This window comes from Camelina sativa, chromosome 11 (assembly GCF_000633955.1).
Source record: "Camelina sativa cultivar DH55 chromosome 11, Cs, whole genome shotgun sequence".
Taxonomy (NCBI): Eukaryota; Viridiplantae; Streptophyta; class Magnoliopsida; order Brassicales; family Brassicaceae; genus Camelina; species Camelina sativa.
Genome location: NC_025695.1, coordinates 9255868 through 9271021, shown reverse-complemented (window position 1 = coordinate 9271021; position 15154 = coordinate 9255868). Strand labels below are relative to the sequence as shown.

At 40.2% G+C, this 15154-nt stretch overlaps 5 protein-coding genes across 5 annotated transcripts in view; 3 read left to right on the top strand and 2 right to left on the bottom strand.

The window, feature by feature from the left end:
- On the top strand, window positions 28-3452 carry LOC104722564 (heat shock 70 kDa protein 6, chloroplastic). Its single transcript, XM_010440759.2, has 8 exons — window positions 28-773; window positions 970-1222; window positions 1319-1398; window positions 1506-1648; window positions 1739-1837; window positions 1967-2156; window positions 2274-2672; window positions 2823-3452. The coding sequence occupies exons 1-8, from the start codon at window positions 195-197 to the stop codon at window positions 3237-3239; spliced, it is 2160 nt and encodes a 719-aa protein (XP_010439061.1). The 5' UTR covers window positions 28-194; the 3' UTR covers window positions 3240-3452.
- On the top strand, window positions 4225-8704 carry LOC104722563 (MACPF domain-containing protein At4g24290). Its single transcript, XM_019233229.1, has 8 exons — window positions 4225-4562; window positions 4879-5221; window positions 5444-5682; window positions 6006-6207; window positions 6361-6429; window positions 6525-6711; window positions 6815-6981; window positions 7758-8704. Exons 2-8 carry the CDS (start codon window positions 4958-4960, stop codon window positions 8448-8450), a joined length of 1821 nt encoding a protein of 606 aa, XP_019088774.1. The 5' UTR covers window positions 4225-4562; window positions 4879-4957; the 3' UTR covers window positions 8451-8704.
- On the top strand, window positions 9163-10084 carry LOC104722562. Its single transcript, XM_010440756.2, has one exon. It carries the CDS (start codon window positions 9321-9323, stop codon window positions 9978-9980), a length of 660 nt encoding a protein of 219 aa, XP_010439058.1. The 5' UTR covers window positions 9163-9320; the 3' UTR covers window positions 9981-10084.
- Window positions 12278-13259, bottom strand: LOC104722561 (separase). Its single transcript, XM_019232485.1, has 2 exons — window positions 12729-13259; window positions 12278-12652 (listed from the first exon to the last, which is right to left on the bottom strand). The coding sequence occupies exons 1-2, from the start codon at window positions 12836-12838 to the stop codon at window positions 12331-12333; spliced, it is 432 nt and encodes a 143-aa protein (XP_019088030.1). The 5' UTR covers window positions 12839-13259; the 3' UTR covers window positions 12278-12330.
- The window catches only part of LOC104722559 (uncharacterized protein At5g49945-like), a 2696-nt gene continuing 1096 nt past the window's right edge, over window positions 13555-15154 (bottom strand). Inside the window, exons 2-4 of the mRNA XM_010440752.1 lie at window positions 14303-14890; window positions 13892-14095; window positions 13555-13795 (exon numbers count right to left, since the gene is read on the bottom strand). Coding sequence (XP_010439054.1) covers window positions 13703-13795; window positions 13892-14095; window positions 14303-14866 — 861 coding nt within the window. The 5' untranslated portion in view covers window positions 14867-14890 and the 3' untranslated portion in view covers window positions 13555-13702. The remainder of the gene's footprint in view (window positions 13796-13891; window positions 14096-14302; window positions 14891-15154) is intronic.

Sequence of the window (15154 nt, the reverse complement as noted above, 5' to 3'; positions counted from 1 at the left end):
CTCGAAGCTTCAGCTAGGTCCCACCTTTTCCTCCTTCCTCTCCCAACCTTTCCTCTTATCTTCTTCTTCCTCTTCTATATCTCTTCCTCCCACTTTCCCTTAGGGTTTTCCAACTTCAAACCCCTCCTCCTCCTTCTCAGTATCCTCTTCTTTACTCTACCCTTTGCTTCGTCAATCACAAAGCTCGCATAAAAATGGCATCTTCCGCCGCCCAAATTCACGTTCTCGGCGGGATTGGATTCGCTAATTCTTCGTCCAAGAGAAACCTCAATGGTAAAGGTGGTACCTTTATGCCCAGAAGTGCCTTCTTCGGTACAAGAACTGGTCCTTTCTCCACACCCACTTCTGCTTTCCTCAGAATGGGCACTAGAAATGGCGGCGGCGCTTCTAGGTACGCGGTTGGTCCGGTGCGTGTGGTTAACGAGAAGGTTGTTGGTATCGATTTGGGTACGACTAACTCCGCCGTCGCTGCTATGGAAGGAGGTAAGCCTACGATTGTGACTAACGCTGAAGGTCAGAGGACGACGCCGTCTGTGGTGGCTTACACGAAGAGCGGTGATAGGCTTGTTGGGCAGATTGCCAAGAGGCAAGCTGTTGTTAATCCGGAGAATACTTTCTTCTCTGTGAAGAGGTTTATTGGTAGAAAGATGAATGAGGTTGATGAGGAGTCTAAGCAGGTTTCTTACAGAGTTGTTAGGGATGACAACGGGAATGTTAAGCTTGAGTGTCCTGCTATTAACAAACAATTTGCTGCCGAGGAGATTTCAGCTCAGGTATATAAGTTTATGGATGTCGATTGTGTGTTTAGCTGGTTAGAGTTTGGTTTATGCGCAATTTTGGGTGATGAATGTGTGTGGCTATATCTGGTACACTTATAGATGGTGGATACTTCACTAGTGTTCATTGTTCAGTAATATGAGTCTCATCTTCTGTATGTTTGATTTCTCATGGGGTTTGTGTCTGTTCTAGGTTTTGAGGAAACTTGTGGATGATGCCTCAAGATTCTTGAACGATAAAGTAACCAAGGCTGTCATCACTGTACCTGCTTACTTCAACGACTCACAAAGGACAGCTACGAAAGATGCTGGTCGAATTGCTGGGTTGGAAGTTCTTCGTATTATCAATGAGCCCACAGCTGCTTCATTGGCTTATGGGTTTGACAGAAAGAGCAATGAAACAATCCTAGTCTTTGATCTTGGTGGTGGTACCTTTGATGTTTCAGGTACTTGACATTGGATTTTTGCTAAAGTTCTCCATGTATTTTCTTGAGAATATTCTTTACGTGTAATAACACCACCAATATGTTTTATGTTAACAGTGCTTGAGGTTGGTGATGGTGTGTTTGAAGTGCTTTCCACTTCTGGCGACACACATTTGGGTGGTGATGACTTTGACAAGGTGAGTTAACTGCACACATTAATTTGAAAGTCCTTAGTAAAAGAGATTTGAATCTGTTTACTCTTTCTTTTGTGCTTTACTTGATAGATCTACTTTTGATTTTACAGAGAGTTGTTGATTGGCTAGCTGCGGAATTCAAGAAAGATGAAGGGATAGATCTTTTGAAAGACAAGCAAGCTCTTCAAAGGTTAACAGAGGCAGCAGAAAAAGCTAAAATTGAGCTTTCGTCGCTGACTCAGACAAATATGAGGTACACTTTATTTTCTGGCCAAAATTTTTGACTTGCTACTTTTACAACTACCTGGCTTCTGATTCTGATTGATATAAATTCTGTGCGCAGCTTGCCATTTATCACGGCCACAGCTGATGGACCCAAACACATAGAAACTACCCTCACACGTGCCAAGTTTGAAGAATTATGTTCAGATTTACTTGACAGGTAATTTTGGTTACAGTTCTTATGGCTGATATTCATGGCCTGGCAAGTATACAGATTGCTATCTGTTCATTCTATTGTTTTTGATTGATTATGGATGCTTATGATTCATACCATGTATCTATCTTTTAGGGTCAAGACTCCCGTCGAGAATTCCCTGAGGGATGCAAAGCTAAGCTTCAAAGACATTGATGAAGTGATCCTTGTCGGTGGATCCACACGTATTCCTGCTGTTCAGGAACTCGTAAGGAAGGTGACTGGGAAAGAACCTAATGTCACAGTAAACCCTGATGAGGTTGTAGCTTTAGGTGCTGCAGTCCAGGTGTGTTCTCGTGACCTTGTAACTTTCCTCCTATTTATGTCTTGGTAACCTTGTGGCAAATAGGTTGTGTTTCACTGCAGTGAGTTCTTATTAAGTGCTATTTTATTTTGACCCTAGGCTGGTGTTCTTGCTGGAGATGTGAGTGACATTGTGCTTCTTGATGTGACACCACTTTCGATTGGTTTGGAGACCCTTGGAGGTGTTATGACCAAGATTATTCCAAGGAACACTACACTACCTACTTCGAAATCAGAAGTCTTTTCGACTGCTGCTGATGGGCAGACAAGTGTTGAGATTAATGTGCTGCAGGGTGAGAGGGAGTTTGTTAGGGATAACAAGTCTCTTGGCAGCTTCCGTCTAGATGGTATTCCACCAGCACCGCGTGGAGTTCCACAAATCGAAGTCAAATTTGACATTGATGCCAATGGTATTCTATCTGTCAGTGCTGTTGACAAAGGCACTGGCAAGAAACAAGACATCACCATTACTGGTGCGAGTACACTGCCCAAGGATGAGGTGCGTGCCTTTTGCTTAAGAACCAAATTTAAAACCGTTGCTCATTGCTATCAGCTAATTAATGGCTGTAGCTATCTCCATGATCATGGTTCCTTCTTCTAATATTCATAGTAATGGTAACTAAAGTTTGTGTGATTGAATATTTTACAGGTAGACCAAATGGTCCAGGAAGCAGAAAGATTTGCAAAGGATGACAAGGAGAAGAGAGACGCAATCGACACAAAGAACCAGGCAGATTCAGTGGTGTACCAGACGGAGAAGCAACTAAAAGAACTTGGAGAGAAGATTCCAGGTGACGTGAAAGAGAAGGTGGAGGGTAAGCTACAAGAGCTGAAAGAAAAGATAGCAAGCGGATCAACCCAAGAAATAAAAGACACGATGGCCGCTCTAAACCAAGAAGTGATGCAGATTGGTCAGTCTCTATACAACCAGCCTGGAGCTGGAGGTGGAGCACCAGGTACTGGTCCATCCCCTGGTGGTGAAGGTCCTTCATCAGGAGACTCGTCTTCAAGTAAAGGTGGAGATGGTGGAGATGTGATCGATGCTGACTTCGAAGACAGCAAATGAGAAAGCAAACTAGGACGGACGGCTTTGATGATATTCATACGTGCGGGATGCAGTGGGATACATTGATTTTGTAGGGTTGGATTTGAGAAGACACATGAATTAAGAAATGCTTGTGAACAAGATTTATTTTGTCGTGAGAAGGAAGCAGTGTGTGGTTGACAGAGGATGATGTTTTTAAAATACATAATAAAATGAAAGGCTTCTTCTCTCTTACACGTTACTAACTTTAAGTGAAGAGACAAAATCTACTACCCAAGTTGGGGGGNGGGGTTTGAGGCAAATCCACATCAATTGTAGTATCCAATTATAGCGACTCAATCCACCGCAATTTTAGCATCCAATGCATAACAACGTACGCTTGGTTGGTTACTTCTTTACCTTAATCAAAACAAAACTGAAAGGAAAATCTTAAATCTATGATGGTAAGTTAGATTCATCATGCAACTTTATAAAAATAAAAAAAAGTAAAATATGAATCAAATCAGTCCACATGCACCACATATGCAGTTTTTAAAAAATCTTTTAGTAGTAGAAACTAGAAAGGCATAACAAACAAACACCAAATAATAAATAAATCTTTACAGTATAGTTTCCCTTGTTCCCAGGAAACGTATTTAAAATTGTTACATCTCTCTCTCAGTCCTTTTAGATCTCTCTTTGAGATATGAGAAGTTTTTAAGTAGTTTCGAGCAAGATAAACATTTTGTCATTGTTGTTACTTATGAATGCTTTGTTTCTATATATTTTTTTTGTCAAACGCTTTCTAGTTTCTAGTTTCTAGTTTCTACTATTACAAAACAAAAAGTTAAAGTTCCCAGCAAAGCGTGTAATAATAATGTAAACAACAGCACCAGGCTGTCAAAATACAAAAAGGGAAAAAAAAAGAAAAAAAAAACAAAGGGAGGTAACTCAGGCAAGAAGAGTAGTAAAGTGGGAAGATCAATGTCCAATTCCCAATCTCTTTGACCAATTAGTTGACTTTTCTTTCCTTGTCTGCTTTGTTTTTTTTAACTCTCTCTCTCTCTCTCTCTCTCTCTCTCTCAGCTGTTACCATCTTCTAATCTACCCTCTCACCTTCTTAATCACTTTTTGATTCAGCCAACCTTTTTTTTTTTCTCTTACACCAAAAATTAAAAAAAACCTAATTTACTGCTAGCTCCTCGATTGAGTTCAGGCTTCTTCTTCTTCTTCTCTGGCTCCTTTGCTGCAAAAATCTATCCAATCCTTAGTCGTCTCTCGATTAAAGATTCTTCTCAGCATTTGTTCAGATCGTAGTTTTCGAGCTCTGTTGGCGATTCATTTGAAGACATATGCCTTGAAAACGTACTTGAACTCCCAACTTCTTCTTCTTTTTTTTTCTTTCTTGAAATTTCAACTATTGCTTTGCCCTTTAATTGTTCTTGTTTCTTCAAAGTCTTAATGTTTCTTTGTAGTCTTACTCTTTGACTTTTACAATGCTTTTTTTCTCTTTTGAGACATTGTGGACTTGGTCGTATGTTCAAAGATTCCCGTCTAGGTCGTAACGCTACAGTCTTTTTGTTTTTGTTTTTGTCTATATTTAGAAATCATGATTTCGATTATCTCTTCTTGAATTCAACTACAGGCTTTCAATTCGTGTCATCATTTCTTTTTTTTGCAGACCAAACAAAAAACACCAAAAGCAGGGTGCTTTGATTGTTCTAGAGGCTAATATTTGAAAGCCTTTGCGGTAGTGAAGCATGGCACTTCGGCTACCAGCTTCTAAAGCAGCTGAAGTTGCGATTGGATCCATTGGCTGCGGTTATGATTTAGCTATTGATGTAAGGTTGAAATATTGCAAAGGAGGCTCTAAAGATTCTAGATTGCTTGATATTAAAGAAGGTGATGACAATTGCGAGATTCTTTTGCCTGGTGGTATCTCCATTCCTAATGTTTCCAAGTCTATCAAATGCGATAAAGGCGAGCGTATGCGCTTTAGGTCTGATATTCTTCCTTTCCAACAGGTAACAAAGTTTATCTCTTTTTGTTTACCCTTTTTTTCAATTTGTGGTTATGTCTTTACAAACTTAGAAACTCTAGTTTCCGTTGGTCCGTCAAGTATAATGTATTGCTTCTTGTAGGTTTTGAAACCCTTTAGCTAGATTCCTTGTACATTACCGAGAGAGATCATTTCCTACAATAGCGTTCTTGATGCTTAGTTATTTAACGATCTTATGGTTTTCTAGATGGCAGAGCAGTTCAACCAGGAACTATCTTTGGCTGGTAAAATCCCCTCGGGTCTCTTCAACGCAATGTTTGAATTCTCGAGCTGTTGGCAGAAAGATGCAGCCTATACCAAAAACCTTGCTTTTGATGGGATATTCATCTCACTATACACGGTTGCTTTGGACAAATCTCAGATGTTACTCCGTGAGCATGTTAAGCAGGCTGTCCCATCAACATGGGACCCTGCTGCATTAGCAAGGTGATGTGCTGCTCTCTTCATAATAGGATTGTAATATTCATGGATGCATGTATCTTAAGCCTATGGAAAGTTACTTACAGCTGTACATTGTCTGTGAAATTGTTTGATGGTTTTGCAAAAACATGAGAAGACTCTTCTATCTTGATAGGATTTTCTTGCAGCAGTTATGCCCAGTTTCTTTGTATTGAGTGACATTTTTTTTTTGTACGACTTATAAGAATTACTTCTACTTGTTGCCGTCATAGTTTCATTAGTAACATCTCTTCTTTAAATGGAGGGCGAGGATCTATGACTTAACACTTATTCAAATGTTTCTTTATCAGGTTTATAGATATTTATGGGACGCATATAATTGTTGGTGTTAAGATGGGAGGGAAAGATGTGATTTATGCAAAACAACAACATTCCTCGAAACTTCAACCTGAGGAACTGCAGAAAAGGTTAAAAGAGGTGGCAGATAAGAGGTTCGTGGAAGCTAGCGGAGTGCATAATATGGCTCCAGATAAAATACATGCAAGTAGTAAGGTCTGTGAAACAATTGTTATATTTTTGTTCACCATCATCAGAACTTTTCTTATTTGTGCATGTCAGTTTTGCTGTGGCTTTTTGACATCTAAAATTACTACTACCAATCTAGTTTTGCAACTCTCAGTTCCTGTCTTTTGTCGCTTGTTTCAGGTGGAAACAAAGGAGCAACGCCTGAGATTTGCAGATACCAGTTCCTTGGGCTCTTATGCAAATAAGGAGGTAATTTCCATTGGTACCAAAGCCGATCATTAGAGACAATGTTAATGTGTGTGTATGTGTCAGCTTCTTTTCTCATAAATTACATCTATTTGTAGGACATTGTCTTCATGTGCAAAAGGCGAGGTGGAAATGATAATAGAAATCTATTGCATAATGAATGGCTGCAATCAGTCCAGATGGAGCCTGATGTGATCTCAATGTCCTTTATCCCAATTACGTCTTTGCTTAATGGAGTTCCAGGAAGTGGATTCTTAAGCCATGCCATAAATCTGTATCTAAGATGTAAGCCTACAAATCATTTGCGCTGTGTGCATTTCTTCAACATAACAGTAGTTTCTTTTACCTTCTTTTACAATCCAACATTACTTGTGATTTGTATTTTTAGATAAGCCACCCATTGAAGAGCTACATCAGTTTTTAGAGTTTCAGCTACCAAGGCAGTGGGCACCAGTGTTTAGTGAACTTCCTCTTGGTCCGCAACGAAAGCAACAAAGTTGTGCGTCTCTGCAATTCAGTTTTTTTGGACCTAAGCTATATGTGAATACTACTCCGGTATGAAGTTTGTTTCACTGCAGGCACTTCGGTTAGATTTTGCTTAAAAGTCCTCAAGTCTTGAAATGTTGTTCTCGTTTATCTTGGTTTCAGGTCGATGTTGGTAAGAGGCCAATCACTGGCATGCGGCTGTACCTAGAGGGTAGAAGAAGCAACCGTTTGGCAATTCATTTGCAGCACCTTTCCTCTCTTCCCAAGATATATCAACTCGAAGACGATCCAAATAAAAGTATGCGACAAGAGTCTCATGATCGTCGATACTTTGAGAAAGTAAACTGGAAGAACTACTCTCACGTCTGCACAGCACCCGTTGAATCAGAAGATGATCTTTCGGTAGTAACAGGTGCGCAGCTCCATGTAGAGAGTCACGGGTTCAAGAACGTACTGTTCTTGCGCCTTTGTTTCTCAAGAGTTGTTGGAGCAACACTTGTAAAGAATTCTGAATGGGATGAAGCAGTAGGCTTTGCTCCAAAATCAGGACTCATCTCAACGCTAATAAGCCATCACTTCACTGCAGCGCAAAAGCCACCACCACGACCTGCAGATGTGAATATAAACTCGGCTATCTATCCTGGTGGACCACCTGTACCCACGCAGGCACCCAAACTTTTGAAATTTGTGGATACAAGTGAGATGACAAGAGGACNACAATTCAGTTTCTTTGGACCTAAGCTATATGTGAATACCACTCCGGTATGAAGTTCGTTTCACTGCGGTTAGATTTTGCTTTAAGTCCTCAAGTCTTGAGATGTTGTTCTCGTTTATCTTGGTTTCAGGTTGATGTTGGTAAGAGGCCAATCACTGGCATGCGGCTCTACCTAGAGGGTAGAAGAAGCAACCGTTTGGCAATTCATTTGCAGCACCTTTCCTCTCTTCCCAAGATATATCAACTCGAAGACGATCCAAATAGAAGTATGCGACAAGAGTCTCATGATCGTCGATACTTTGAGAAAGTAAACTGGAAGAACTACTCTCACGTCTGCACAGCACCCGTTGAATCAGAAGATGATCTTTCAGTAGTAACAGGTGCGCAGCTCCATGTAGAGAGTCACGGGTTCAAGAACGTGCTCTTCTTGCGCCTTTGTTTCTCAAGAGTTGTGGGAGCGACACTTGTAAAGAATTCTGAATGGGATGAAGCAGTAGGCTTTGCTCCAAAATCAGGACTCATCTCAACGCTAATAAGCCATCATTTCACTGCAGCCCAAAAGCCACCACCACGACCTGCAGATGTGAATATAAACTCGGCTATCTATCCTGGTGGACCACCTGTACCCACGCAGGCACCCAAACTTTTGAAATTTGTGGATACAAGTGAGATGACAAGAGGACCACAAGAATCACCAGGGTATTGGGTTGTATCAGGTGCAAGGTTACTGGTGGAGAAAGGGAAGATCTCACTGAAGGTAAAGTATTCACTGTTGACTGCGATACTGGAAGATGAAGTGATTGAGGAACACTATGAAGGTTAAGAGAGATGGTGGTCGTGTGGCTCAAAAGGATTAACGAGGATGACAGAAAATAGGATGGGTGGTTTTGTTTGTGTCTGTGTGTGTACATTCTTCAGCCTTTGCTCATTTGTAATGTAACGGTGTGTGTGGGTGTTGGTGTGATAGGAATGCTTGACTTGTACATTCCCTATCTATGGACCAGAGATTTTTGGAGAAACTAACTACACACTGCGCCTAAATATCTATATATCACACGAGGAGTTGGTGTTCAGGGATTTATCCAATCTATGGTTTTGAATAATTCACAAGTTCTTTGTACATAGGATAGCAAAAAGACAACAAGAACTTTTGGTTACATTACATATAGACTAGCATAGAGATTAGAGGGTACGAAGATCATTTGTTATTTTTCTTTAGTGGATTATTACATATAGACTAGCAAATAGATTAGAGGGTACATGGATTACATCAAGTTGTGTGAAAGCTATGAGATATCAAGTTGTGCTGAATTCTAATTTTGTTAGAATTCCTAATTCAAATAAAATCCAACTAGACTTTCAAAATGGCAAGTCAAAGTAAAGCTCTACTTGCACGCAAACAAAACAAGAAAAAAATAAGGGAAAAGTGTTGGGCAAAGTTTCTAAAGAAGTAAGAAAGAGAGTAATAATCAACTTTGAAACACGTTTGATAGTCTTATAATAAGAATGAATCGAAAGAGACCCGCCATCGCCTCTTTGACTTCTCTAAACATTGATCACGTCAACAAGACAACAACCATTTTAAACACTTAACCACACGTTCTAACTTGTATATAATACTATCACAATCATCTAGTAATTCTCCAACACCGATAAGAAACGAAACAGAGAGGAAAATAAAAACGAAAAAAAAATGTCTTCATCATCATCCCTAACGCAGAGAAACCCAATTACTTCACAGCCAAATGGCTCACAAGAGGGATCGGAGTCTGTTCCAAAGCTAAGGAGACTACGTTCGACATCTCAACATGCCATGTCACAGACCCTTACGTCAGCTGCAAACTTAGCAAATCTCCTTCCCACCGGAACGCTCTTAGCTTTCACGCTTCTTATACCCGTCTTCACATCCAACGGCTCATGCGACCACGCCTCCCGCGTTTTAACCACAGGGCTCTTGACGCTCCTTGCCATTTCTTGCTTCCTCAGCTCCTTCACGGACAGCGTCAAGGCTGAAGACGGTAACGTGTATTACGGTTTTGCTACTCGTAAGGGTATGTGGGTTTTTGACTACCCTGACCCCAACGGTTTGGGTTTGCCTGATCTTAGTAAATACCGTATGCGGATCGTTGACTGGATCCACGCTGTTCTGTCGGTTCTTGTGTTCGGTGCGGTGGCTTTTAGGGACAAGAACGCCGTCAGTTGTTTTTATCCGGCGCCAGAGCAAGAAACCAAGAAGGTTTTGGATATCATTCCGATGGGTGTTGGAGTTATATGCAGCTTGTTGTTCTTGGTTTTCCCGGCGAGAAGGCACGGTATTGGATATCCGGTCACCGGAGACAGAGGTCGTCGTTAGTTAGATTCGTTTTTTTTTTAATGCCAAATAAAATGTAAACGATTGATTCTTTAATTATATGGTTGACTAATTCGTTTATGTGATCATTTCGTGTTATGAGTGTATTCCTTCTTCTTATCTACTTATTTTGATAATTATTAAAATGTTGAGTGGAATATGAGAACTATTAACGCAAACAATCTTATAATATATGTTTCTACTAGGTCGTAAACTTGTCATACACTCAAGAGGTGATGAATGATTTGAAAATGGCTTCTCTAATTGAGTTAACACAAGAATACTTTAGCTAATTGAGTACTAACAACTAGTAACTATCGAATTCTTCGTGAGCTAATGAAAAAAAATTGTTGGATCTACAAATGTTTCCCCTAGGTTTCATTATCATAACTTAAACAACCAGGCCTCCTATGATATTATATCTATTACAAAGAATGAACAAAAAAAAAAAAAAAAACATCAAAAATTTCTGGAAGAATAGATTCGATTAAGCTTCGTGAGTATATATTTTGCTACAAGTCTTTTGCTTCTTCTTTGTGAGAGCAGTTATTAAGAACTGCATAGTGCAAGCATCGCCATCGCGTGTATCAGCCATGAACGTTCCAACTCTCTCTCTCTTATGAAATTTATGTCTGTTATGAAATTTATGTCTGTGTTGTATCTGATGACAGGACAAAATTAATCGATTGTTTGATTATGGGCGTAGGGTCTGGCAACTTTTTGAAGATGTCTTCAGCTGCAGACCAATTTTCTAGAATAAACACAAGCAAGTTCTCGATTTCTCCTGTACCATGTTGCTGCTGGAGAACATCCAGATAAAATTCAGATTTGCTACATGCGTCACTCACAAAATCTATGATTGCTTCTTCGGGCAGAGAACCCTCTGATAGGTCGTCAGACTCATTAACATATATATGAAAGAGGAGTCTAACACAAGTCCACACTGTTCTGATACATAATTTGAACGCCGTAGAAGCCTGCAATGCAAAGTAGTACACCATCATCAATATGAATAAAAAAAGAACTAGGCGGCTGCAAAATCTTGCAAAGCAAACAGAGAAGTAAAGGTCATAAGACTTTTAGTACGTAGTCAGGTATATATGCTACCTCTTTTAGATGCTTTATATTATACAACTCTATACCAATATCGTGAAATGAAGCAAGTGGATATTTGAGCTCTGGAGGTGAAATCCCCGGACTAGAAATTACATCCTCAACTAGTCTGTTAGTGACCTGAGAAAAAAAGGAAACATTGAGACAATTAGTTTGCCAAGCATGGACTCTTGCAAAAACTTAAGCTGATTTGTGAGAATTGCAGGAAAGCATTTAACCTCTACTTTACGTTGGGTTCTCGTCGAAATAATAAAAGCAGCTATAGCCACGTTTAGCAGATTCTTGTCAAAGTCAGTCCCAAGGCATTGTCAAGGGTCCGTCTAGCAAAAAGGGAAATGAAAGGTAAGCAACACATTCAACTCAGAATACATATATGATTCGACGACCAAATATATGTACCTCTTAAGGAAGCGTAAACAATTAAAAAATTGGAGAAACAGATCCTGTATAACAGATAGCTGACCAGAAGCAAATTCTATTTCCAGCAGGACCATCTTTTTGTTCTCAGAATTTATTAAGCTGGCAAGCGGGCACAAAGATTTCAGAGCATCAAGGTAAGGTATCGTGTATTCCATCGTGCATTTTTGTTGTTTACCCCTAACATTAGTTTTCTTCTTTCCATCTCTCGATAAGGTGTTATCATCATCAGGGTAATGGTCAATCATACGAAATAAAGAACCTAAGCTTTTCCATATATCACCGTTACCAAGTAAAGCTCCAAGTCCTGAACTAATTTCCATGGTTTCTTTACCATTTTCTCTCAACTTAACATCAAATACACTGACGGACAGTCCAGCTGAATAAAGTCTTAAAATCACATTTTCTTGTGGCATAGCCTGCCAAGTACTCAGAGCTATCAATATCATATGTTTTATTAACGGATATGAGACACAAGTACATGCCAAGGATGCGAAAAAAATTACCACAGAGATAACAGCCGTTATCTCATTCAACTGTTTTGAAACTCCTGCACACCATAATTCTCCTGCTAACTGAGACTTATGAACACAATAGGAGACTACGTCATGAAGCTCCAACCAATTTACTTTAGGTTCAACCTGAGAGATAATAAGAAAGGGGTATGAGAGAGTTTCAACAAAGCAGAACAGTCAGTGCTACAAGAGACATAATAATGACCTAACAGTGCTAGAAACATCTCATAACTGACTAATCTAGGACAAGAGACTTTGCACATACCTGGAATTCACATGCCACAGTTCTCAACACAGACATCCCAATTTTAACGGTTGGTAATTTGTTTGTCTCCTTGGACAGAAACAGTAAAGAAAGCACCTGCCGGGAGAACTGAATACAAAACAGAACAATTAACGAGAGAGAAAGAGACACACACAGAGGGAGATGTAAAATTGTGACAAGTCACCTTATAAAAATGACATTTTGGCAACGGGAATACAGAATATTTCTTCAGTGCAGAGATGCAGAAAGAATGCACATAAATTTCATTGAAACGCTCTGCTTCTCTAATTATGGAGAGAGCACACTTTCCCATATCTGAAAAGACCTGCGTGAGAAACTTGTCCTGTGCATTGGCATCCAAATACCTGTTGAAAGAAAGAAAGGGTGAAACTTGTTGACTTGTACACCAATTTTGAAGCATATCTCTCACGGTAGGTATACCTGAGCCAGGGTTTTATCTCCCTATCTAGAATCTCAAAGACCCTCGTGTAGTGGCGACGCTCCATATCCCGCGACATTGCTACAGACCTCAAGATGGATTCCACAACCATGAGGTCAACTGTTGCTAGCTTATCTCCTCCAAACTCGGGAGGATTTGGCAAAAACTGTACAAGTTTGGTCTCGGGTCTTCTAACCTGATCGAGGACTCTAAAAGCATCGTTGTAGGCCTGAGTAAACCAACCCCATGCCTGGTAACACTGAATCAGCCCGATTCTGTGAAGCTGGACGGCGTGAGGATCGTGGGAGAGCAGTTCGCAGCATTCCAAACAGTAGTCATAGCCGCGGAACAAATCCCCTAGGGAGTCGTTGGCAGGGCTAGTGACTGAGAGGCGCTTATGCAGGAAAGAGACGGTTTTGATGAGGAAAGGGACGAACCGCTTCGCCAAGGATCGAGCGGCTAGGGTTTTGTGCTCCTCCCGGTATGTCAATAGGCCTGAGATCGGTCGGAGGTATGATGAAAGGGAAGATAAAACTTATCCAGCGTCGGAGGAGGACTCGATTAGAGATAATATGCGAACCTCAGTGACAGTGTCCGAATCCATCCTTGATCCTTCTTTTTTTTTTGTGTTGTGTATGAAAATATCCTCTGTTTACGCTATCTAGGTCATACATAAACTTGTCATACACTCAAAAGGTAAATAATGATTTAAAAATTACTTTGTAAATTAGGCAAGTTAAAGCGATAAAATATTCTCTGGTAAAATGTCACACCATTACTCTGCTCATTTTGTCTTCCATATGTGTGTTGATGAATGATTAAATCATGTAAGAGATCAAATGGGTTTTAGAACTCATACTTCATACTTGTCATGTTTTTTATTCGAGACATACAAACTTGGAATCACAAATGAAAAGTACAGACGAGGATAACTTCACTCTGTTATTTGCAAAACTTAAACAAAAGGGAAGACGACTTAGCCAATTGACTTGGTCTTTTTGGAATTTTTCATTGAGCTGACCGGTGCGGTTGGACCTTGCCTCCTCATCTCGTGTATAGCCGCATCAGCCTGCATACATAAATTTTAGTTTTATTCAACCATATTGTCACATATAACAATAGAATGAGAATGGCTTGTGGGAATAGGTTTGCCAATAGCTGATACCTGTGAGCTGAGCTTGTAGCGTCCAACTAAGTCAATGTAATACGGAATTAGCGGTACCAACCGAACCGTATCATCCATGTGTTCAGCATCAGGTAGGGCAAACTTGAAAAGCAGCATCTTCCTGTGTTTTCCAGAGTGTTGGTCCGAAAAATGCATTGATATGAAATACTTCCCAAACTTTTCGAATGACTTGTCGCCAAAAACCTACAGATCACAATAGCATCATTGCAACTCACCAATGAGGCCAGAGCGTGTAGGGAAATGGAGTGAAAATCAGTGAACTCTCTCAGAATTTCCTACGAACTTTCATGTTCATCCCTTATATGTTTAGGCTGAATCCCAAGAATAAACTGAACTGCTATAATTATCATCAGCAAACGACTAGAAACCCAAAAAGATTTAGCATCTGACCTTATCAAGTACCAGATCTGTAATCATATCCCTAGCTACCTCCTTAGACTCGGACACCACAGCTAAATCCTCTGATACCCACTTCCTTCCGCCAGGAATTGGCACCACCCCTCTAAGTCTCTGCAGATTCCTCAGCTCCTTGTGCATCGTTTTCACAGCCTTTTTCCTCGCCATTGCAAACACGATATGATCCATGGCTTCATCGTTCATGTACACTTCGAAACTGATCTCATCTTTACAAGGTACAACTGAGTTGAAGAGCCTCAATATCAGATTGTGTCTGCTCTTAAGCTCCATGGTCGCCAATAGCCCATGGCAATACCTACGCCCGCTCGCGTAGAACTTGAACACGTTCGCCGCTTCTTTCAGCATTAACGGCGAGTCCTCTCCTTCACCAACTCCCAACAAACTGAAGTTTTTCTCTAATATCGAGTCTTTAACACAAAATTTTGAGGCCCAAGCCAAAGCGAGGTTTTCATTCTCACGTTTTCCAGTGAAGTAGTTGATTGCGTAACCAACCAAGATAGAGACGCAGACTATCTCTACCGTGTACCAATGCTTCATCTCCAGCTTCCGCAGCTCCTTCACCTACAGTAAGTTTATTAAGGTGGTTGACTGTGAGTTTGTTTCTATATGTGTATTTCTTCTTCTCACCTACTTCCTATTTTGATAATGATTTTAATATTGTCGTTCGTTGAGTGGACAATTATTTACGCAAGCAATCTTATAATATGTTCTACTAGGTCATATAAATTTATTATGGCTTCCCTGTTTGAGTTGCCACAACAAATTAGTAAACTGAAAGCAATAAACTTGTTATGGTCAAGTGTTTGATCATAAACTTATAATATA